The following is a 24,108-nucleotide window of genomic DNA, read 5'->3' as shown; positions in this document are numbered from 1 at the left end:
CAGCTGAAAGAAGATCTGTTCTCTTTGTGCTATAAATTTAGTGGGAAAGAGTCAGACAGGTCGTTTCCCACTGAATCAGAATCAGGCCCTGCCTCTCATTCCTTCACGTCTGTTGCTCTGGATCGTATGTCTCTGACCCCCTTTCCTTGCTTTATCTGCGTTGCTATGGCGATATGGTCTCCTTCTCTGGTTGAATTATGTTCCAGTTCATTTGAATGGAATGACGGATGCCCTCAGGGCCGGGATCTCTGTACTGTTTTCAGTGGCTCTTGCTGATCCAGAGAGTCTCGACCTGGCCTATATAAGCATGCTGCACTTTGTCAAGTTCCCTATGTCTCAGACTAGGTCTGTTTAACAGTGAGGATGTCCGTCTGCATGAATCAGAAGCTGAATTTTAGCCAGCATTCTTAGCTATTAGATATCATGTCTTTGTAGTCGATTTGCTGTACTATTTATATGCAATTATATAATTTCATATGTAATTATATAGTGAGTTACTCAATGATTTACAGTTCCAGTCGGTTTTTATTTATGTATCAAGAGCTTTGAGTCTGCACTTCTGACTTATGTCCGTTTCGATGTCAATAAATTACAAATACGTAGCAAAAAGAGTTATTTCTTTCGGCAAAACGAAACTGTATGCACATCAGTAACTTTTCATCAAATTCATTTGAAATCTGTTTACAAACATAAGTGTTTTAGAATGAGTTAGAATTAATTCCAGCAGAATTTCTCTGCTTATTTCAATGAGCTATGAGCAGGGCTGGGCTATATAACAATATTAATCTAGTAATCTTTACTTTGATAAACTGCTTCACGATATGCCACAATATGCTTTTCTGAGAATATCATGGGTGTCTCCAGTATTAAAACCACTTCCCAACTGCATGTTTGATTACTAAGTGAGGCCTATTGGTCCTGTTTAATTAGATTTAGTGAAATGTTGAATTAAAGTAATTGTATTATAGGAATTATTATGGTTTACTTGCATATTCATTTAAATAGTATTGTGGCACTGCTTTGTCTGTTCCAATTTATTACATGTCAGACAAACTATTGTGTCATATCGTATGTATCGTGAAAACTTTTACATTTTTTCCATATCGCCCACCTCTAGCTATGACATAGAAATAATTTGGAATTACACCATGTTTTAGTTTCTTCTTAGATCCGAAGGCATCTTAGATGTAAAGATGCAGGGTTACTGCTTCAGGGAATTGATTGATACATTGATTTTTCTGCCTAGTATGTTCTTTATGGTATAGAATAATCTTAAGAAGTACTATTTCAAGAGTAACGCTGCTGAAATTTAGAGGAATTGTAGCTGAAATACTGTGAAAAAAACAGACTATGTTGATTCCCCACTGCAGTAGCGTTGCATTCTTTATCTGCATTCTCAGCCTGAATGACTTAAAGGTTGCATTTTAACCACTATGCTTAAAGATGCAGGACAATGCAATGAGAAAATCAATACAAGCATTTTTCTCCATAGTGTATAGGCTATGCTAAATACCTTGAATTTCATTAGCCTTACCCATTAAAATGTTGAAAAGAATCGGTCTGGCTAGAAAATCTATTTAAATAGAATTAAGATACTACAGTCTTGCAGACAGTGCTGTTTTTCATGCAGTCCAGGCCTTCATCACTATAACTCATGATTGTTATGAAAACAAAGGCATTTATTCTGTAAGAATTATTGATGAGTTTTTTTTTTTTCATAAAAGTTAAGCTATGCTTGTATTAGATGACGGCTCAATGTGGATATGATCCATGTTTGTAGCTTGCATGAGGTTGGGAGTTTGACTGTTGACTTTCAGAAAAATGCTTTTGTAATATTTAAAGCGAGCAAGGTGGTTTTCTGTAGCTCAAGGTCAGCAATATCCACCTACTGACTGAGTGAATGACTCATCCTTTCTAACATGTCTGGCTGAGACAGAGAGAGAGGTGACACTGGAGGTTTGAGATGCTCCAGGCCTACAGTTGTCCTTATTTCAACATTAATTGAATAAATATCAAAATAATTGGCAGATTAATAAGTAGATATAATACAGGCCTAACTGCATCACGCATTAATCTCTGAAAAACACAGACCAGATCATGACTACACCAAAACATGTTGTTTTAGATGGCTTTACATAGGTTTAAAAACTTGGACTGTCTGTTGGTTCGCTTTCAGAAAAAAATAATACCTTTCAGGATACAGTGATCTCACTGTGGTTGTACAGCGTAGTGGATAATACCACTGCCCTCCACATGGTAGAAGGAAGTTTGATTTTTCATTTTACATTAACATTTACGGCATTTGGCTGACGCTCTTATCCAGAGCGACTTACATCATCATCATTTTACATAGGTAAGCCAAGGCAGTGTTAGGAGTCTTGCCCAAGGACTCTTATTGGTATAGTGTAGGGTGTTTGCCTAGGTGGGGATTGAACCCCAGTCTACAGTGTAGAAGGCAGAGGTGTTAACTATCCAACCACTTTTCATCCAGACAAGCACACCATTCTACACCAACATGAGTCCTTGGGCAACACTTCTAATGTTATATTCGCCAACCTCTGTAACACGATTACACTGTTCTTTAGTGTTTGAGGGTTTATAACAGATAATATTGCAAACTTGCATGCAGAAAGTTCAGATGTGTGAAAGCAAATAAGAGACATTGAGCCCTTCCCTCAGACAAGCCCAGAATCAGTCCTGGGACTCAAGTGTGTCCAGTGTCGATAATCATAGGCAGAGTGTACCGTCACACCCCTACTGGACAGCTCTCATTTTTCTGACCATGCCATGATGTCCACTGTTGGGCAACCTTGGTCTACTTTTATAGATGGAGAGTATATCATCACGTCTTTCTCAGTTGTATGTAGGAAGGTACTGTTCCCACAAGATTACTGCCTTCCATAACAATAAATGTAAGCTGGGATCTTCACTTTCAGTTTTACGACTGCATAAATCCACACCATAGCCATTTATTCTTTGTACAAAGACTCTCAAAGCCTGTTTCTAGAAATTGCAGGCATTAACGAGATGTACATGTGCACACACATACTTTTACAGCTGCATAGTCGAGCTTCAGTTAGCACTGAGTGTGGACTGGCTCTAAGGGTCAGCACTCCACTCTGTAAAAGAATAGCCTCCTCCTTTCTTCTCTTACACTGAATGATTTACTGCTGTGAAGGCTGCTTTCTGCTTGCTTCTGGCAACATCTCTTGAGTGCTGTAGACTCCTTTGCTTGAAAGCTTAGCTGTACGAGACTTTTTCAAATCTATTTTTATGCTGCTTATGCTACTGCAAGGGAATCTAAGTGCCCTTTTGCAATTAACTTTGAGGCCACTTTGAAATCCTCAAAAATTAGTATTGAACGTGTATATACACTGTATTTCCAAAAGTATTTGCTCTTCTGCCTTCACATGTATATGAACTTGAGTGAGATCTCATTCTTAATCCATAGGGTTTAATATAATTTAGGCCCACCCTTTGCAGCTATAACAGCTTCAACTCTTCTGAGAAGGCTTTCCACAAGGTTTAGGAGTGTGTTTATGGGAATTTTTGACCATTCTTCCAGAAGCACATTTGTGAGGTCAGACACTGATGTTTGGCAAGAAGGCCTGGCTCCAGTCTCTGCTCTAATTCATCCCAAAGGTGTTCTGTCGGGTTGAGGTCAGGCCAGTCAAGTTCTTCCACACCAAACTCGCTCATCCATGTCTTTATGCTTTGCTATTCTTGCTTTGTGCACTGGTGCGCAGTCATGTTGGAACAGGAAGGGGCCAGAGTTGGGAGCATGAAATTGTGCAAAATCTCTTGGTGCTGAAGCATTAAGAGTTCCTTTCGCTGCAACTAAGGGTTGAGCCCAAATCCTGGAAAACAACCCCACACCATAATCCCCCCTTCCACCAAACTTTACACTTGGCACAGTGCAGTCAGACAGGTACCGTTCTCCTGGCAACCAGCAAACCCATGCTCGTCCATCGGATTGCCAGACAAAGAAGCGTGTTTCTCAGTCTCCACTGCTCTAGAGTCCAGTGGCGGTGTGCTTTACACCGCTGCATTTGACGGTTTGCATTGCGCTTGGTGATGTAAGGCTTGGATGCAGCTGCTCGGACTTGGAAACTCATTCCATGAACTTCTATACGCTGTTCTTGAGCTAATCTGAAGGCCACATGAAGTTTGGAGGTCTTTAGTGATTGACACTGCAGGAAGTTGGTGACCTCTGCGCACTATGCGCCTCTGCTGACTCGGCACTGTCATTTCACATGGTCTACCACTTTGTGGCTGAGTTGCTGTGGTTACCAATGCTTCCAGTTTATTATAATACCACTGACAGTTGAATATTTAGTAGCAAGGAAATTTCACAACTGGACTTGTTTCACAGGTGGTATCCTATCACAGTACCACGCTGGAATTCACTGAGCTCCTGAGAATGACCCACTCTTTCACTAATGTGTGAAGAAGCAGTCTGCATGCCTAGGTGCTTGATTTTATACACCTGTGGCCATGGAAGTGATTGGAACACCTGAATTCAATGACTTGGATGGGTGAACACTTTTGAAAATAGTGCAGGTCTATGTAGAGAATCCCATGATGTTAAATGAATTGTGATAAACAACCCACTCTTTAAGCTAACGTTAATGTGTGAATTACTGAGATACTGGCTTCCCCAAAAGAGACAAATAATCCCCATTATTCCTATAGATTGGCAGTACAGCCGCAGTGATGTCTTGTTCTGTCAGTTTCCGCACACCAGCTCCTGAACAATTTGCTGAGCATTCCTAGAGAGCATTTCATTTGGGGCAGTCGTGGGGCTGGAGGTTAGGGATCCAGCCTTGGAAGGTCGCCGGTTTGATCCCAGAGCCGACAGCACATGACTGAGGTGTCTTGAGCAAGACACCTACCCCCAACTGCTCCCCGGAGGCGCTGAGGATTGGGCTGCCCACCACTCTGGGCAAGTGTGCTCACTGCCCCCTAGTGTGTGTGTGCTCACTAGAGTGTATGTGGTGTTTCACTTCATGGATATGTTAAACGCGGAGGTGAAATTTCCCCGTTGTGGGACTAATAAGGGTCTCTTAATTAATCGTGTTTGCCTCTTTGTTCTCCTTCAGTTGCCTTCAGTCCGTTCTTTGGTAGTTGTTATTCAGCACCATCCAACAAGAGTTAGGCCTACTGCATGCATTTAAATAGTAGTGGAACAGTTCAGTTTAAAGTGCAGTAAATAAAGGCTAACAACAGCAATTAGGCAAACACCATGTTAATCGATAGCAGCTAGTTGTCATTGATCAAAGTTGTTGTTAGCTGAATTGGCAGTTTTGGTCAAACTGTTCCTTGACCAATTTAAAGTCACTGCAGTTCCAGACTGGATCCCAGTAGAGGGCAGTGCCGGTTCACGCTCCTTCATTTGTGCCATGACCTGAATTTGACCCCTCTAGTCTCTTTAATTCCTTCTTACTACAGCATGGCCTAAGCAGTGTGCTCAGAAGAAGCCAGAGAGTCATTGAATAGAGGCGTGAAAGACAACAAGCTTAATTTGAGGGCCTCTAGATCCAAGTATCTTAGGGAGGACTGTAAAGATGACAGTCTAGTTTTTGAAGTACCTTACAGCAAAAAGTTGTTTTGGTGTAGTGGCAGACAATCAATACTGTCAATACTTCCTATCCTCATCCTTTAGCAAATTCATCTTTTCATTAAACTGTTGAAATATCACAAAGATGTCACCATTTTTATCAAGTTATTCTTTATATTATTTGGTTACAGAGTGATTAAAAAAGTCAGTACTGTTGTCCATCTCTAGCAAGCAATGTGTATGTCTACATGCAAGAGTGGATACAATTTGTCATCAGTGACCCCTGCTGGCCTTCTGTGGGCAAAATATTTTTAAATTAAACTTTTATTTTTGTCTGTGGTCGTATCGCTGTGTCTTATGATGTGTTTTACAACAATAGCCCCATCTCTTTCCCTCTCTTTCTCTCTCTCCGTGCAGGCTGCAGGCAAAGAGAGAGTGTGAGAGCTGTGTGAGAGCTTTAGGATGGCCAGTGAAAGCTCTACCATTCCAAGCCCTGTGGTGCGTCAGATCGACAAGCAGTTCCTGATCTGTAGCATATGCCTGGATCGCTACGACAACCCCAAGGTCCTCCCTTGCCTCCACACCTTCTGCGAAAGGTATGGGCTTTCATTACCTTAGAATACACTAAGGTTGCCAGGTTATTTAGTAGGTTCTTCCTGTACTCTTCAGCCACTTTAACAGGACACCAATTATGTAGGTGCACATTGTAAGGTCTATAGTTATTCACTGTAGCCCATTTGCTACTGCACGATTGATCAGCTATCCTCTACCCCATTTGTCAATGAGGATTGAAAGAGACTACCATAAGGCCATATATTATTTGGGTGGTGGATCATTCTCAGCACAGAAGTACCATCAGCCTGGTGTTGTTAGCATATGTTGCGCTGGTACAAGAGAATCGGGTGCAGAAGCATCTTAGTATTTAAAAATGATTGACATCATAGTTCATAGTAAGGAGTTTCAAGTAAAGTATTAAAGTATTAAAGCATTAAAACAAAGTCATTCCGGGTGGTTTGGTGTGAAATGGTTGGTTGTAGAGAACTACACTCATTTTGACTCATTTCTTTACAGTGGTGGTGATGGGAACCAGGTGTTACAATGTCTACAACACAAATCTAGCCATTTTATTTACTGTCCAAAACCACAAGTGAACCCAAACTTGGCTTGTGAGTTTTTATATGCAGTGTTTGTAATGGTAAAATAGCAGTAAATCAGAAAAAAGTAAGTTTTGTTTGGGTCCTGTTTTGTAAGGTTTGGTACTGTTTACTTCTCATAAATAAATATTTTATGTAAATAACAAAATGTATGTTTTAGGCCAAAATCTTATCTCAAACCTACTGTAAAGCAATGTCTCAGACATCAGGCAGAGTGTTCTTAATTATTTCAAGTTTTAACTTTCTGTGTGGTAACTTTTAGAGGCATTAAACATTTTGTGTACGGTTCTTCTCACCACCACTGTGAACATTTCTAAGTCTCCAGATTTACTAGAACGGAGCACATCAAACCACTCCAAATGACATTGTTTACATCTGAATGACTGAATTATGCAGGAATTTTTAATAGTGAGTGAAACTTTTGTTTAAGATAATTGACAGATTTTAAAATGAATTTATATATTTGAAAGGTACTTATTACTGAAGAGATGTATTCAGGCCAACTTCTATGTTAAATATATTTGTTTCTTTAAGAAGTAGATGGATCAGATCATTAACCCACCCAACCCTTTTCTGCAGATGATAAACTTTGTGCTGTATTTGTTTATGTGGTCTACATTATGCTGTGCTGTCTTTCAGGTGCCTGCAGAACTACATCCCGGCCCACAGCCTGACGCTGTCGTGCCCTGTGTGCCGCCAAACTTCCATTCTGCCAGAAAAAGGTGTGGCGGCCCTGCAGAGCAACTTCTTCATCACCAACCTGATGGAGGTGCTGAAGAGGAGCCCGGACAGTGGCCGTGGAGACGAGCACGCAGGACTTGACTCCATTGATGCTGTGGCTACAGGACAGCCACTCTCTTGCCCCAACCATGGAGGCAATGTATGATTCCTGAAGCTACACGCCATGACCCCCAGTTTTTGGAAGTGCAACATGCCCTGTGTGCAAAAGCTAATAGGAAGCAAAATTTATGAAAATATTCATAATATATGAATATGAATAGCAGTGTAATATTTATCCATGATATCGGTTTTACTACATCATGCACATAGTGATGGACCCAAAAATGGCTTGTAAATGTCCCTAAAACAAATTGTAGTTTAACAGCTTAAATAATTCTTAAAAATCACAAAAACTTTTACATGTTAAATTTACACTGAGAAATATGCTTTCTTTTTCAGTGTTGTTCCACCTTTTTGGATAAAGCCCAAATGTTAAATTACACATTAAGGAAGAACACTAAAGTAATAAACAACTTATAAACAATAACAGTTATTTACTAGAAAGAGATTGTGCAACTTAGGCAATTCCCAAGACATTGCTGTGGTGTTTGGTACTATGGTATCCCTGGTGCTATGGTATCCCTGTTGTTTGCTAGGATGCTAAGTAGTTTCTGTGGTTGGGATATTACTTTGTGGTTGCTGTGGTATTCCAGGTGGTTGCAAGGGTGCTTGCTATGTTGCTGCTAAAAAAGTTGCTATGGTATCTCTGATGGTTGCTAGGGTACTTACTGGTTGCAAAGGTGTTCCAGGTGGTTGCTAAATTGTTACTAGGGTGTTGCCAGGGTATCCCAGGTGGTTGCTGGTGTGTAGCTAGGTGGTTGCAATGAATTCACAGGTGGCTGAAGCAGTGTTTCAGGTGATTGCTTTACTAGGGTGTCGCTACAAGGTTGCCATGGTATTCTTGGTGATTGTGAAGGTGTTGATAGGTGCTTGCTATGGTATCCCAGGGAGTTGCTAGGCTTCTGCTAAACAGTTGCTATAGCATCTCTGCTAGTTGCCAGGGTATTGCTAGGCAGTTGTCATGGCATTGCACGTAGTTGCTACAGTGTTGCTGATTGGTGTTGCTAGGTGGTTAGTAGGTGGCTACCAGGGTGTTGCTATGGTATGCCAGTTGGTTGCTTTTGTGTTGCTAGGTGCATGCAGTTGTGTCCTTGGTGGTTGCAATGGTGTTTTAGGGGATTGCTAGGGTCTTGCTAAGAGGTTACCGTGGTATCTCGGATGGTTGCTTTGTGTTGCTAGTTGGTTGCAAGGGCATCCTAGGTGGTTAACTGAGTGTTGTTAGTGTGCTTCTATCCTGGTGATATAAATGTTGAGCACCAATAGGAGCCCAACTAGTTCTGGCCTTCATTTCTATAGGGAAAAAATATTGTCATTTAAAGATAATTGTACAAAAACTATGTTGAAATCTGCAGGAGTGAAGATGAAGGTGACTGTACTGTTGCACTTTGCAAAATCAGTGAACACCCCTCACATCACCTGCCACTAATATAAAGCAGTAGTAACTGCTACAGCTTTGTGTCCTAGGTCAGTTGTATGATACTCATGCATGATGCATATGAAAGACTAAACCTTAAAATTTACCATAATTTCAAATACATGATGTCTAGAAATGTCTCAAGAACATACAGTCGAGCAGAGTGGTACAAATAATAACTCTTAGTGGGATACAACCTTTAAAAATTTGACTGTTAAAAACATTGTTATTACAGTTTCTAAGGTTACGGTTGGGAAAACGCAAGCTTGAGTGTGTTTCTTAAGAGCTTTATCTTTTGGAATGTTCAGTATCTTGTTCCTCTGTACTGTTTCACTCACTGGAGGAATGTTGACATTCCAGACTTTCGCAGTGAGGCCCAGGGCATTCTTTATCTCAACAGTAGCATAGCTCTACAGTAAGCTGTTTGAGAAGAGTTTTTTTTTACCATGCCTGGTTCTTCTGTATTGGCTTTTTTGTGTTCATTCAAGCATGTGAACTAAACTGAAACAGTTTGAGCTCATGGCTAGTGCCTTTGGCAGGTGATGGAGTTTTACTGCCCACCATGTGAGACAGCCATGTGTGAGGAGTGCACCAGTGGAGAGCATGCAGAACATGCTACAGTCCCACTCAAAGACGTCCTGGAACAGCATAAAGCCTCCCTGCAGGAGCAGTTAGATGCAGTCAAAAAGAGGTAAGCAGTCAACTGAAGGTTGTGGACTCAATAAATAAGCAGCCAGCATAAAAGATTCTAATATTAAAAGCGGGTAATAGGATTATGTGTTATTGTAATTCGTTATTGTAAATCAGCTTTCTTTCTTGAGCACATAGCAAACAGGCCAGTTGCATGTCTCATTTAAAAATACTTTGAATGAATAGTTAATGATTAATTCAGAACAATTGTTGAGCTTGCAAACACTAAGAAGTGGTACTACACTGTCAAATTAAAGCTGCATAGTAACAAGGAGCTGATTGGATTATACCATTACATATTATACAGTCATGTCCTCACTTTCCAAAGAAAAATACACATTTCCACAATGGTAACTTTTCAACAGAAGCCAAACATTTTCTGTACTCTTAATATAGGATAATGTAAAGAGGTTTTATCCCATAAATGATTGGAGCATGTTTGTTGGTCCATTCATTATAAAAGGACAGTTCTTGTGTTCAAGATGTAGAAAAAGAAAAATCAGCAAATATGAAAATAAAATAAGATTGGCAACTTTTGCCTGTGCAAAAGTTATGGCAAATTTCATATTTTATGCCCCGCCCCCCCACCCCCCCCACACTATATTTAACCTCAGAGACACATTTTCTCAACCGCTTCTCCTTCTGGCTCGCTGAAGCCTATCCTAGCGGTCACTGGACGAAAGGCAGGATTGCCAGTCCATTGCAGAGCAGACACACAGACATATACATTCATACACACATTCACACATATTTAGCATGTTCAGTTGGCCTGACTGCATGTCTTGGACTGTGGGAGGAAACCAGAGCACCTGGAGGAAACCCGCACAGACACGTAGAACATGCAGATTCAACACAGAAAGGACCCTGGTCACCTGGCTGGGGAAGCGAACCCAGGCTGCCCCTAATCTTGGACAATAAATAGAAATTGTATTACTTTTTGCCATGTAAGCCATCCCTACTGAATACGTTCAAAAGGATCAAGAGACTATAGAGTGCTACCACGGAGAATATTAAGTGAAAATATGAAATGAAAAACTGTATATGTGACATTTTTTCTGTAAAAATCATATAAGCATGGTATGCTTGAAGCCCATTATGTAAAATTCAGAGGTCACTAAAAGGAAAATAAAGCATAACTTGGCTTTTTAATGAGAAAGGTGCAGAAAAGAAAACAAAAACCAGTATAACTGATCATCAGAAACAATGGCGGACTGGTTAATATATGGTTTCTTGTTTGAGGCGATCAAGTGTCTATTTAATTAATCTAGGCATTCAAAATGAATTTGGAATTAATTTTGTACTGAATGTATGAATTTTTATGGCAGTGTTCTCAAAAATAATGGTCCTTTCTTGTTTAATGACTACAGCCAAAAGGTTGATCAGTCTCCGCATAGTCTTTACTGGAGTAATCAGATTACTAGACTGTACCACTTTGACATCTAGGGTATAGTTGTGAGTACTGATGTCTTTTTGCCATATCTTGAATACAATATATTGCTCCTAGGTGTATGTCAAACTTTAAACAGTGTGTGAGAGAGAAAGAGAGAGAGAGAGAGAGAGAGAGAGATGGAGTAAAAGCAACAGAGGAAGAACAAGTCTTCGTCTCATTGTCTCTTTTGTCCTTTCTAGACTTCCGGAGATCGATTCTGCCTTGCAGGTGCTATCGGAGGTCCTGCAGCAGCTGACCAATCAGAAGAGCTCAATCGAGGAAGACATTCATGCCACCTTTGATGAGCTGCAGAAGACACTCAATGTACGCAAGAGCGTCCTGCTTATGGAGCTGGAGGTCAACTATGGGCTCAAACAGAAAGTGAGTATATTTAGTTTAGCCCTGCAGAGACTGGATTTGGCTGAATAGGTTCAAACCAGTTGCTGTTATAGATCTACCTAATGTGATAACTCTCATTCCCAGCTTGTTGTATGCCATGCATTGTGCCTTTTTGTGTTTAGATGCTCAAACAGGTCTGATGCATCTGCTAATTATCAATTCTTTAAAGTGAGCTAGGAGCGTTTTGGTATCTTGTAGCTCAAAAATGTGAGCCACTGGCATGAGTAAAAGAAACTTGCACAGGCTTTAAGAGTGAACGAGCCCCATAACTACTCATGCTTTTTTTTTTTTTTTCTTCTGTGAGCATTCTGACTAATCGCAGGTTCAGATGTGCATTTCTGTAGGACTTTTGATTAATCAAGATATTTATGTAATCCACAAAAAGTCAATTATTCTGGCCAAAATATTCCAGACCTTTAGCCACATCGTTGATTCACCACTCTGCTTTAAATACATATATAGAGGTACCATAATTGTAGCATGTAGCAATATAATCACAGTACTGTGTTATTATACAGCCTCACAAAAAAACATCTAAAGTCATTGCAGAAAAGCATGTGTGGCTTAGAGGTCTGCTACCCAGCCCAAGCTCGACAAGGCCTGAGAAAATTTTGGGCTGTGGTTGGACCATTTTTTTGCAACATTAGGCTCAGGTTTATTTTCTAAATTAGATATTTTTAGTTTAGTAAATTTGTTTTTATTTGAAAAACTGCTAGATTTTGATCCTGCACACTCTTTTAAAATTGGAGGCACAAAATTTGTGTTTCGGGCCATGTTTTGGGCTGGGCCCTGGGAGATTTTTCACATGCATCTACAAGCTCAAGTTTGTTTTCTAATGAACGATTTTTCTTTACTAAGTAGATTTTTTTTACTCTTGCATTTCTCTTGCATGCTCTATCACTCTGTCTCCTTCTTGCTATAAAATATTTTTTCACATACAACATGGGGTTTTGGGCCGGGACATTTCTTCATTTACATTTGACTTGGGTTTGTATTCTGTTCTAATGAGCATTTTTTGCAAATTTTTTACATGAAGAAATATTCATACTTATTTTTATAATAATCTATACCAATACATTTTGTGCTGTCTTGTGCATTTTCTGTCCTGTATGCTCTCTCTCTCAACAAAATGTTTTTATTGCAGGGAATATGATAAGTTAAATCTACCCACTCTCGTACATTTTACCTCCCTATATGCTCTCTATATGTGTTTTAGTGCATTTTGTGTACAAAACTTTGTGTGCAAAAAAAACCTTGTTAATGGTCTTGCTAACTTTGCAGTTTACAAAATAAAATGAAAACTCCATAAAAGGGGAGCTGTTCCAGATGAGACAGGCAAGTCTTCATTGTGGAAGCATGTCCGTATCATTTCATTGCAGAAGAACTCTAGTGGGACTTGATTTCTGTTTTTCACTACTTTAAATTGCTGTTGGGTAATTAAAATGTACAAAATGCACAAATAGTTGCTGCAGATATTTAGAAGAGTCGATCAGTGTAGTTTGCATACTACATAGATTTTCATAATGTCCCTTTATTCTGCTTTAAATGTTTATACAACCTCCACCTTGGATCCTCCCACAGTGTGACACCGCCATCCAGTACTAGTAGATGATTAAACATGTCATGCAACTACGCAGCACAGGCTACCATGTGGCTCAAACTGGAGCCCTGGCAGCGTAGGTTGTGTCACATGGGAATGATTCACCAGGAAAGCCAGCTGAACAGCCCCACGCAGAGCAGTCTGGCCTCAGGCTGTACGCTGAAGACACAGACAACAGGACTAGTGACATAGCTTGAGTAGAATTTGAAGTTCTGAGTTGATTTTGATGGATAAACACGGCGATGAGGAGCTGGAGGTGAGGTGGCTGGGAGCTGTTGTGATATATAGGATTTGAACTGATGTCATCTAGAGGATCTGATCTCTTTTGAGCCATTTTGGCAATTAAGCTTCAACGAAAGCAATCTGAGACTTTTACAAAGGAAACTTAACTAAACAGCTTGCCTTTCAAAGCTTCCAGAATACTTTAACACTTTTGCCATCTAATTACTGCTGATTTGAATTTACTAGTGTTGTGTCCTTTGAGTTATTGCCTGAACAGGTATGATAACAAGACATGCATTCAATGTACAGTATGTTACTTATTATTATTGGAGAAAGTATCTGTCAGCCTTAAAGCCTTGGTTGTGTGGAAAGACTGAAGATAACGTTGAGGCATAAGGCGTTGAGCTGTAAGTAAATAAGCCGTCATATTAGTCATTTTTCACATGCAGGCTAGATACGGTGGAGGTCATGATTACATAAAACGTGACTGTATGTGAGATTTACTATAGCAGACTAGACAGAATCAGTTTTCATTGATTACAGGAAAGCACCTTTATTGGATAATTATTGCTCATGTTTCAGGCGGTTCTGTATAGCTATTGACGTTTGTATTGTGTGGTGTGCATTTCTGACCATCTTGTGTGTTAAAAATGAGGGAGGGTGTTTTGTAGTTGTGTGAGTGATGTCTGGTGGTGCATGTACTACGCACTATGGGTGGGAGTGGGCGATATGGCAAAACTCATGCCACATTTAATTAATTGCTCTAAATCAATTCATATTTTACATACTGCACTACACCAAATCCAATTAAACAGGACACTTTCTAGAGAAGAAACTTGCAGTTGATTGCTTCTTTAGATGCTGATGCCACAATATACTCAAGAAAGCATATTATCACGATAATGATAAAATATGGTCATGTTTGCCCCCTTCTAGGTGGGAATGTCAAGGCACCTCACATCCCATTTGTTTTCAAAAATGTATTCTCTATGCATCTTAATGCATTTCACTTTTTATAGATGTTGCCAACATTCTGTCTTTTTCCCGTATTTGTCATTAACAATAATGTAAGCTTAGCTGAATTTGCTGTTGCTAATGTTCATTATAATGTTACTGAGGTTTTAATATTTATCATTAGCTATTATATAATAATATTTATTATTATTAACTTACCCAGACTAGTTCTGATACTAGTTCCAGCAGTTCCAGCATAAAAGTGGACATTTCAAGTTTGTAATAGTCATTAGGGTAAAATACTGTTTGCTACATTTTTACAGTCAATTAAGTAAATTCTTAAATTTAATACTTAACACTGAATATTACTGGATAAGCCTGTTAGCATGTTAGCAATTTGCAGAGGTGCTTGTTAAAACAAATCCATGTTGCTGTTTCCTCAGGTCATTAACACTAAGGTGTTACTAGGCCATTGCTGTGGAATTCCAGGTGGTAGCTAAGGTGTTGCTACCCTACGTGCAGTGGGTCCCAAAAACAATATAATTTAATTCCTGCATAGCAAGAATCGTTTGCAAAGTTTTCAAGTTTGTATGGATCTCTGAAAGAGACTTAAATTGTTCTAAAATCTGTGTGGAGGTTTTTAGCCTGTAAAATGTTTCTAGTATGGTTTGGTTGGTTTAGGAAACCATAAATGTTTTTTTCTGTGGCACTGTTACACAACTCTTTTGACATTTTTAATTGAGTATGAGTTTGCAGGTGCTTTCCTGTTTTTGCTCCACAGCAAGAAAAACCTACTCTGAGTGTTTGTGTGTGTGTTTGGCTGCTTTCGGTGATACATGTTTCTTTCCTGGCCTGGGCTTTAGGGATCATCTGTTTATATGTACTTTGGAAACACTATTCACTCATTAGAAATTTGAACTTGTATTGAGAAACACTTGTAAAGTGTTGATATTAAAGGAGTATTTGCAAATACTTTGGGTACATTTTACAACATAAACTTCACAACCGTCAAAGTGTCTTCCTTGGTATGAAGAATGGCAGTTTTCTGTTCCAAACTATTGTAAAAAGCACATTCTGAACATCTTTTGCCCCAAAGGCTGTTTAAAGACCCGGAAAGGTTTCCATACAAAGGAGTGTTGACATCACAGCCAAGGTTCCTTTGGATAGCACAAGCAGAATCCAGAATTGAGACATGAATTGAGAATTTCAAGTATTCACAATTAAATGTGTGGAATATTAATGCATTACATTTCTCACCATATCAAACATTTCTGTATCGTTATAAAATAGAGGTGAACTTGGACTATTAAAGCTTCTATTAAAGACCTTCAGTGTGGGCCATAAATGTCAAGTCATGAGGGAAAAAAACACCTTATAAGATTTTTTGGTATTTTGTTAGTGCTAAACTAACGTTAATTCACATGAACACTTTCTGATGAGTAAGAAAGTTAGCTTAGTTGTCTGTTTCTAACAACCCACTGATTAGGCTGCTGCACATATTCACACACAGTGATGTATCTGTTGTAAATAGGTGTAAATTCATATAAGTAAGTAAATGTGTTTTTGTATGCAGGTACTGCAGACGCAGTTGGCCTCTCTGCTGCAGGGTCAGGATGGCATGCGCAGCAGCTGCAGTTTCACTGAGCAGGCTCTGAGCCATGGCTCTGAGGCTGAGGTTCTGCTCGTGAAGAAGCAGATGAGCGAGCGCCTGGGCGAACTTGCCAATCAGGAGCTGCCCCTGCGGCCAGAGGAGAACGGCCAGCTGGAGTTTCTGGCTGAGACGGAGGGCCTGAGGAAGTCCATCCACAACCTGGGCGCTATCGTCACCACCAATGCCATCGCTGGAGAAACAGTAGCTACAGGCGAAGGCCTGCGGCACTGCACTGCTGGGCGGCCCACCTCTATCACCATAACAACCAAGGATAAGGATGGCGGTCTGTGCCGGACAGGTGGTGCCCAGCTGACGGCTGAGCTGATTGGGGCGGAAGACGGGGCCCCAGCTGGCGAAGGAGAGCTTGTAGACCACAAGAACGGCACTTATGAGTTCCCGTACACACTGCCTCACGAGGGACGTTTCACACTGTCTCTAAAACTGTACGGACACCACATCCGCGGGAGCCCATTCAACATCCGCGCCACCAAAGCTGCTGACCCCTCAGCCAATGCTGATGGGGCCAAAAAGAGGCTGAAGTCACCAGGCAGTGGCCACGTCAAGCAACGTGCCATCAAACGGCCTGCCAGCATGTACAGCTCAGGCAGGAGGAAGGAAAATCCCATCGAGGATGACCTTATGTTCCGAATAGGTACATATGTGAACCGCTGGGGGAAATGGATATTTTGTCATTCTACACCTGTTTTCTTATGGAGATCCTAACCTTAAACATTTGTTGGAAATCAGGCATGCAGCAGTTTGTGAAAGTAAATTAATCCTCAGCAACATTGTGTAAAAATGTCAATTAAAAATGTTTAAGCACTCTACAGTGTACATGTTGTACAGATGGTCTGACCAGCCATATTGGAGATGCCTTTTTTTTTTGACTATAACAATTTGCTGGCGTAGATTTTAATAATTCATGTACAAGAATACAGAGCAAGACATAATAAACTAGGCCTTTTTATGAGTACTCCCTAATGTATGAACCATGTTTTGGCTTGTGTTGTAGGGACCAAAGGAAGAAATAAGGGAGAATTCACCAATCTGCAGGGAGTGGCAGCTTCCAATTTTGGAAGAGTCTTAATAGCAGACAGTAACAATCAGTGTGTTCAGGTAAGGGATTGTACATGCCAAGTCATGAAAAAAACAATGGCAATGTACTAATAATTCCTAAGTTGTTACCATTTTACAGTAAAAGAAACTGATGTATTTCACGACCGTACTTAAGATGTTTTTGTAATTGTTTGACCTCTTGAAGATATTTTCTAATGATGGGCAATTCAAAAGTCGCTTTGGAGTGCGGGGCCGGTCGCCAGGGCAACTTCAGCGGCCCACTGGAGTTGCTGTGCACCCCAACGGTGACATCATCATTGCAGACTATGATAACAAATGGGTCAGTATTTTCTCCAGTGATGGCAAATTTAAGGTGAGTAATGAAAAAAAACATAAAATATCAAAAGTATATTGCAGTTGTAATACATTTAAATATGTTGCTATAAATATATATGAGTAAACTTTACACATTTTTAAAGATTACACATTCAGTTTTTGTTTCTCTCTCTCTCTCTCACGATGTTTGCTTTTGTGTCCCTTTCTCATTGTGTCCTCTGTCAGACTAAGATCGGCTCAGGGAAGCTTATGGGTCCAAAAGGTGTGTCGGTTGACCGGAATGGCCACATCATCGTGGTGGACAACAAAGCCTGCTGTGTATTCATCTTTCAGCCGAATGGCAAACTTGTCACCAAGTTTGGCAACCGTGGTAATGGAGACAAACAGTTTGCAGGTATATTCCATACTGATGTTTACAGGACATTTCCTGACATGTGCCCAAGTGAATCTGCACCATTGTAGCACTTTATGCAGCCAGTTTTGGCAGAGAGAGTTTACAGTAGAGTGGATACTCATTAATGTAATGGAAAATGTAGAACCAAAGATGGGGTGTACTTAATATTCATGACTTTGTTGTGATAAAATTAAACTTACAATAGAAACATTCTTGTCTGTCATTCTCTTTTGTTTTGTCCCTTTTTAGGTCCTCATTTTGCAGCAGTCAACCAGAATAATGAAATCATTCTAACTGATTTCCATAATCATTCTGTGAAGGTATGTGCTTACTTAAATAATTCTTTAATCCAATGTTTGAAAGCCTTTTACTTTTTTATTAGAAGAATAAAGTTCTTTGAAATGGGCCGTTACCATGGTACCAAAATAAAACACCCCTCCAAATTATTGTGTTGTTTCAGTCACACCCATTGCTAAGTGGTGTATTAAATAAGCACAAATCCATGCATTCCCCACTGTCAAGCACTGGCAGTAGAGTGAAGTCTTGGCAATGTTATAGGATGGCACAAGTCAGTGCTAAATGTGCTATTTCTGCCCCGGTGAACTGTAAGTGCTATTATTATGTATAACTAAATGTAGAATGTAAGTTTCTTTAACTTGATGTTTGCAGGTATTTAATCCAGAAGGAGAGTTCCTGCTGAAGTTCGGCTCCAACGGGGAGGGAAATGGCCAATTTAACGCCCCCACAGGAGTTGCAGTGGACGTCAATGGCAATATCATAGTAGCTGACTGGGGCAACAGCAGGATACAGGTTAGTAGACTTTAATGCCCACACATACATCAAATTAGTAGTTTTGTGTTTCTAATTCACCAAGAAGAGCACTATAATCAGTGTCCTTGTCCATGGCTTTAATCCTGAGCCATGCTGTATTTAATGCCATGTTTCCATGGCTTTCTTGAAAGGTCATATTGAGTGTGTTTGTTTGCAGTTTAGCCTCTATTTCACTTAAGTAAGATAGAATAAAAACATACTTGTAGTATTAAATATTGTTATGATCTGGTCTAGGGTCATATGGGTTCTCCCCCCAGACCTGCTACCAATGCAAACACTGGACACTGTTTTAAACAAAACTATCTCAGGTTTATTTATATTTTCCTGACATGCTTTTAATAGCCAGTTATTCGCTGCTGTGAGGAAACGTAGCTTCAGGGACAAACATTTGCCTTAAATAATAAACAGAACAACTAACGATTGCAAAACTGACTAACCAAGCAAAAGCAAAATAAATGGCACTCGTTCCCTTCTTCTTACAAAAATTCACAGAATCTAACCATGTAAGCATAGCGAGGCAAAGTCAGGCTGGTCTGGACAGGAGCTTCCAGTTCATGTCAGAGAGGAGAGACCCCTGAAGGTCTCCACAGTTGGTGGCTTGGTGGCTTGTACAGAAGCATGCCCACTTGCGGCTGTACACAAACCTGCACATGGTGCAACATAGCCAGTGGAAAAACACAATATCAACATGATAAAAGCGTAAAAAGATAATGCCTCATGTTATAAAACATGCTGCTCATTTCCCTCATATTCTAACAGGAAAATGTATACAACTATACATCTGTAGGGAACCACATAGAGGTAATGCCTTATATAGGCTATTACATGCGAGAAAGGCTTATACCTTGCTCAACCAATAATAATAAGTTTTTTATATTTTAGTAATGTTATATAAATATGATTATATAATATTTAATTATTATCTCAGTAAAGTATTTATAGTAACCTTAAGGATAGTGGTGGGCAATATAGCAAAAATATATCACAATATTTCAAGAAAATTTCATAATAAAAGATTTGTCATATTGACTTTTCTGACAACTGATAAGTTGGAACAGACAAGAAATTACCAGTAGTCCATTAAAAAACTGTTAAAATCTATTAATACAAAGGAGTGTCTCACATGTTGCTCAGCACTAGATTCAGTTAAACAGGACTGAGTATGCTTTGCTGTACTATTGTAATGTAATTTATCATGATAACCATCAACAAAGTCATGTTGCCCAGCTCTGATTAATGATCTCTTAAAAAATAAATACTGTCTATGCTAAGTCTGTGTTAAACCTCTATACAACTGTTTGTTTTCCAGGTGTTTGACGGTAGTGGCTCATTCCTTTCCTATATCAACACCTCAGCGGACCCGCTCTACGGCCCACAAGGACTGGCCCTCACCTCCGATGGCCATGTGGTGGTGGCTGACTCGGGGAACCACTGTTTCAAAGTCTACCGTTATCTCCAATAGGACTGTCCCTGTCCCCTTATCCCTCACTTGCCCGAGAAACAGACGTTTGTACTCATCTTCCAGGACGATGACACCTCTCTCTGTGCCATACAACACCCTCAGGTCACGGCACCACTTCCCTATGCACCTGTTCCTTTTGATCACTAAGATTTGAAACAGCCTTTGTACTACATGTCCCTTGATTTGGATGACATACATGGAGGGAGCTGTCAGCATGTGGATGTCTTGAGTATATCCTGGGAGCTGATACTGAAATAGTGCTTGGTAGAATGCAGTTTTGGAGTTTTGGAGAAAGAAACAAACAAGAGTTTAAGCTTTGAGGCTGATTACTGATAGAGCCAGTAACATTTTCAGTGATTCTTTGAATAGTTCACATGATCACTGCTCACTGATATGCTTTTGGGAAATTAGTCCCTGACTTTAAAACAGTTCTCCACAAGGGCCAGCCTTGTTTCACCTGTTTTACCCACAGATACCACTCTATGGGCTGGATTTCTGACCACAGATTAAGTCCTGAGGCCTGTCTCACGAAGCATGTTCAGTCAGAGTTCCTGAATAAGTTTCAGTTTTACCGCACCTAACAAATGCAGGCACGGTTAACTCATTTTATAGTGGAATTTAACAGCCCAGTCCCCAAACAGCACGATTACAATGATGCAGTCCACACTTGCCCGTGCATGTGTGAACAGCCTAGCTGTAAGGTGTCACGTGTCACATTTTGCCATTTAAAAGGTGGCTCAGGAGCACCTGTTGCTGTACATGCAGAGCTTGCATGTTGCACAAGTCTATCCCAACATGCAGAAAAAGCTCTGTCAAGGCTTTTTGGTCTGCGCATTGTTGATGTCACCAAAGTGTAGACTTTAAATATATAGAAAGACAGTTCATAGTAGACAGTTGTCACTGTCGCTGTGTTAACTTTGGTACCTTTTGAAATTACAATAATTGCTTAATATTTTGCATAAAGCAATATTGCATAATTGGTTGTTCAGCCCAAATGCAACAAAGAAGTGAATTGGTTGGAGTTGTGGTTTTCTCCCTTTCTAATGTTGCATATGTATATAAACAAGTTTAAAAGTTGACTTGCAGCACTTGGCAAAAAAAATATGACCTAGAAAGGAGCAGAGGGTCAACCTCCACTGTTAGGCTGGCACAGTTTGGTCCAAGAGCTGTTTACGATTCACAATCTTGAGCATAACCTGCTCAGAAAAGCCAGTGCTAGATCAGGCTAAGTTTGAAGTTAGCCAGCTAAGCAAGAAATTTGGCTTTGTGAAACAGGCCTCTGTTCTAAAAGTAATCTCTGTACAAAAACACATTTTACTGTTCACCTGATTTAGACCGTCTAAGAGGAACTTGAACACTGTGTTTTAGGGTCATCTAAAAGGGTTAAAAAAATTTAAAAAATATTTGATGCACTTAAATACAAGCATAATATTTCAAGGGATGTAACTGCATCTACACAAAGCAAAACGCACATACAGCCTCACAGGGTCACAGTTGGTTGGGATGATTGTGGACAAAAAATATCTTAACAGTTCTTAACTTTGTCATCTTGTCTGTTTCACTGTGTAACCCACAAAAAAGGGAGTGTCTCTGTGATTCAAGCATGTAGGTCTTTGTAATGTTTACCCTATAATATGCAACAAGAAAGGGAAGCACTTAATGAAAAATGCGTTAAAACTAAAAAAAGAAACTCTTTGGCTTAAGGTGTTTTTTTATAAGGCCATAAACTCAGTTTGTATTTAATTTGTTGAACCTTTTTCCTCCTTACTGTGTGTTTTTTGTCCCTCAGTGCTGGATGTCTTAATCTGTCAGATCAATCCACCATTATGCTGTAAAATACTGAAGTCTTAGAAACTTTTATCACCAGTTCTTCTTGCTTAATGTGTAATGGTGCAACATCTCAGGCCACTGTTAATATCTGAGGCAGGACAAAACCGACGTTCATTCACTTTACTAGAAGTGAAACATCTCAAGACTGCGGTCATTGTGGCCTACTGCGTTTGTTACATGTGAAAATCAACCTGTGGTCGTTTTTTATGTACATTGGCGTGTCATTTTCCTTCTGCGCACCTAACCACGATGCCAAATGAATCAAAAGTGCCCATAATGTTGACTCTTTGTCGTTTTCCAGTGTGCTCACTTGGAATAGTTTAGGAAGAATCGTCCTAGTCGCATGTTTTTTGCCGTATGCTGACAAGCCCCTCCTCCTCCATTCCGATTGGCTGGTAGTATCACGTGCTGCTTTGGTGCCCTGCTTACGATCTCCCTGACGAACTGTTAGCCAATAGAGATCTGAGGTTGTGCATTATTTTGGATCCTCTGAATCATGAGATTTTTATGCATTCGAAATATGAATAATGCTACGGGAAAGCTAACACTTCTGTACATTAAATAAATTGTATAAATTGTATGAAACTGGAATACTAGCAAAGCTAGCAAAACTATTTTACACTTCTCGCTACTCTACATTGTAGCCCGTTACTGCCAAAGCCACACAAAGCTCGCTGGTTTGGGTGGGGTATTTTGATGAGGTTGCTAGTTTTGTGATGTACTAGCTTTCTTGAAACATTCAGTATTTCAATTACTTAACAACCTCATAATTCAGAGGACTCGCTGATGTTTGAGGGAAGATAAACCATCTTTGGAAATTCTTTGGAAACTTTGAGAACGCCCTTAATTTTTTTTTAGAGATAAAGGAGGTGGGGTTTGTTGGAATATGAGATGGGGGGGGGGACATGCTAACTGAGCACCTTTTTGCTCTTTCTGCTTAACGCATAAGCTTACATTTTCATTCTCTAGCTTTATGCTTATGTACAGCACCGTCTTAACGTGGTGTCTCTCCATACATTCCAAAACTTTACAGCAGACACTGCACACACGCTCTTCATTCTGCACAGCACTCATCTGGCAGATGTGTGCTACATTTGACAGTGTGGCCTGAATGCTTTGGTCATATGGTCACTTTTTCTTTTATCTTTGCTCAACATGATGTACAGCACATGAATAAAAATTATTTGGCCAAAAGAAAAGCCTAGAAAGTGTTTTTAAAATGTTTATTTAGGAATTTTCAGAGATTTGAAAAGTTTTCTTTTGAATTAGAGCGCTAAGATTAATAATAGAATACACTGAACTTCACCACTTATTTAACAATGACATGCCTGGTTTGGTCAAACCGAAAGTGCCCCTAAAACCCACCCTCTCCCACAATGACAGAGCGAAACGGAGTAACGTATTAAACTCATTTTTCTTTTCAAATTTGTATCTATTGAGGTATTTTGAAACATCACACAGTGCAATGTTTTAGAATACATCTTGAAAACAACTTTTTACCTTAAGATTTGTAAACTCTTTTGTCTTTATGACCATTGGACCACCAGATACGTTGCACTTTGGCCCACCAAGACAAAACGTTGGGCACCCCAGTTGTACATCATCTTTCCTTTGCTCTCTGAGAACTCACTGGCTCCATCACGTGGCCAGTGCATGTTTATGATGACTAAATGTTACTAAAGGATGAAGACCAAAAAAGTATGCACCCTTCTACTTTAACACACAAAGACTCATAGACAGCCAGTTGACAGCAGTCAGTGGTCTATCACATAATAAAAGCAGGTAAGGATCTACTTCTAGCTTGTTTGCAGTTGGTCTAGTAGCTGCATTAACTGTTTAATGTTGTACTTTTTTTCTTCAAAAAACATTTCAATATTGTTCTGCATAGATTTTAATGGTGATTTACTTTGGCAACGACCAGTTTATCATGCAAACTGTGATAAAAGGACATGACCTTGGCAAATGTTCTCTATGATGCACCACTAAACTGAAAAATGTGTTTTTAAAAATGCCTGTATTTGAATACGTACTTATTACTACAGTGTGTCCCTGCATGTGGTGGGTCATCAAGGCACAGTTTCCCAGACTGGGATTAAACCTAGTACATTTTCCTTTCAATGCAGACTTTCACAGTGGAAGACTAGGCATAATCCCTATCTGGCAAACTGACAATATACAGGGTGAAGAAGACTCATCCGATTTTCACTTGTAAATCATTACAGAACAGTGCAGTACATTGTAAATGGTGTGAGCATAAAGTTTATTATGTCATTTTACAAATGCTCAATA

General features: G+C 39.8%; 1 protein-coding gene across 5 annotated transcripts in view; it reads left to right on the top strand.

Annotated features, from left to right (window-relative positions):
• Window positions 1-23,018, top strand: part of trim2a (tripartite motif containing 2a) — a 53,711-nt gene extending 30,693 nt beyond the window's left edge. For 4 of the 5 annotated variants that reach the window (XM_017709373.2, XM_017709369.2, XM_017709370.2 and 1 more), the window contains exons 2-12: window positions 5,975-6,153; window positions 7,351-7,591; window positions 9,505-9,656; window positions 11,285-11,465; window positions 15,833-16,562; window positions 16,923-17,026; window positions 17,172-17,339; window positions 17,528-17,696; window positions 17,946-18,016; window positions 18,366-18,506; window positions 19,837-23,018. In XM_017709373.2, coding sequence (XP_017564862.1) covers window positions 6,020-6,153; window positions 7,351-7,591; window positions 9,505-9,656; window positions 11,285-11,465; window positions 15,833-16,562; window positions 16,923-17,026; window positions 17,172-17,339; window positions 17,528-17,696; window positions 17,946-18,016; window positions 18,366-18,506; window positions 19,837-19,989 — 2,244 coding nt within the window. In that variant the 5' untranslated portion in view covers window positions 5,975-6,019 and the 3' untranslated portion in view covers window positions 19,990-23,018. Of the gene's footprint in view, window positions 1-2,023; window positions 2,354-5,974; window positions 6,154-7,350; window positions 7,592-9,504; window positions 9,657-11,284; window positions 11,466-15,832; window positions 16,563-16,922; window positions 17,027-17,171; window positions 17,340-17,527; window positions 17,697-17,945; window positions 18,017-18,365; window positions 18,507-19,836 lie in introns of those variants that run through there. The other variant, XM_037532787.1, reaches the window with a different exon arrangement.
• The last annotated feature ends 1,090 nt before the right edge of the window (window positions 23,019-24,108 follow it).

Source organism: Pygocentrus nattereri, chromosome 22 (assembly GCF_015220715.1).
Source record: "Pygocentrus nattereri isolate fPygNat1 chromosome 22, fPygNat1.pri, whole genome shotgun sequence".
Lineage (NCBI taxonomy): Eukaryota > Metazoa > Chordata > Actinopteri > Characiformes > Serrasalmidae > Pygocentrus > Pygocentrus nattereri.
Note: the sequence above shows the minus strand (reverse complement) of the source record. Positions and strands in the feature narration are given on the sequence as shown.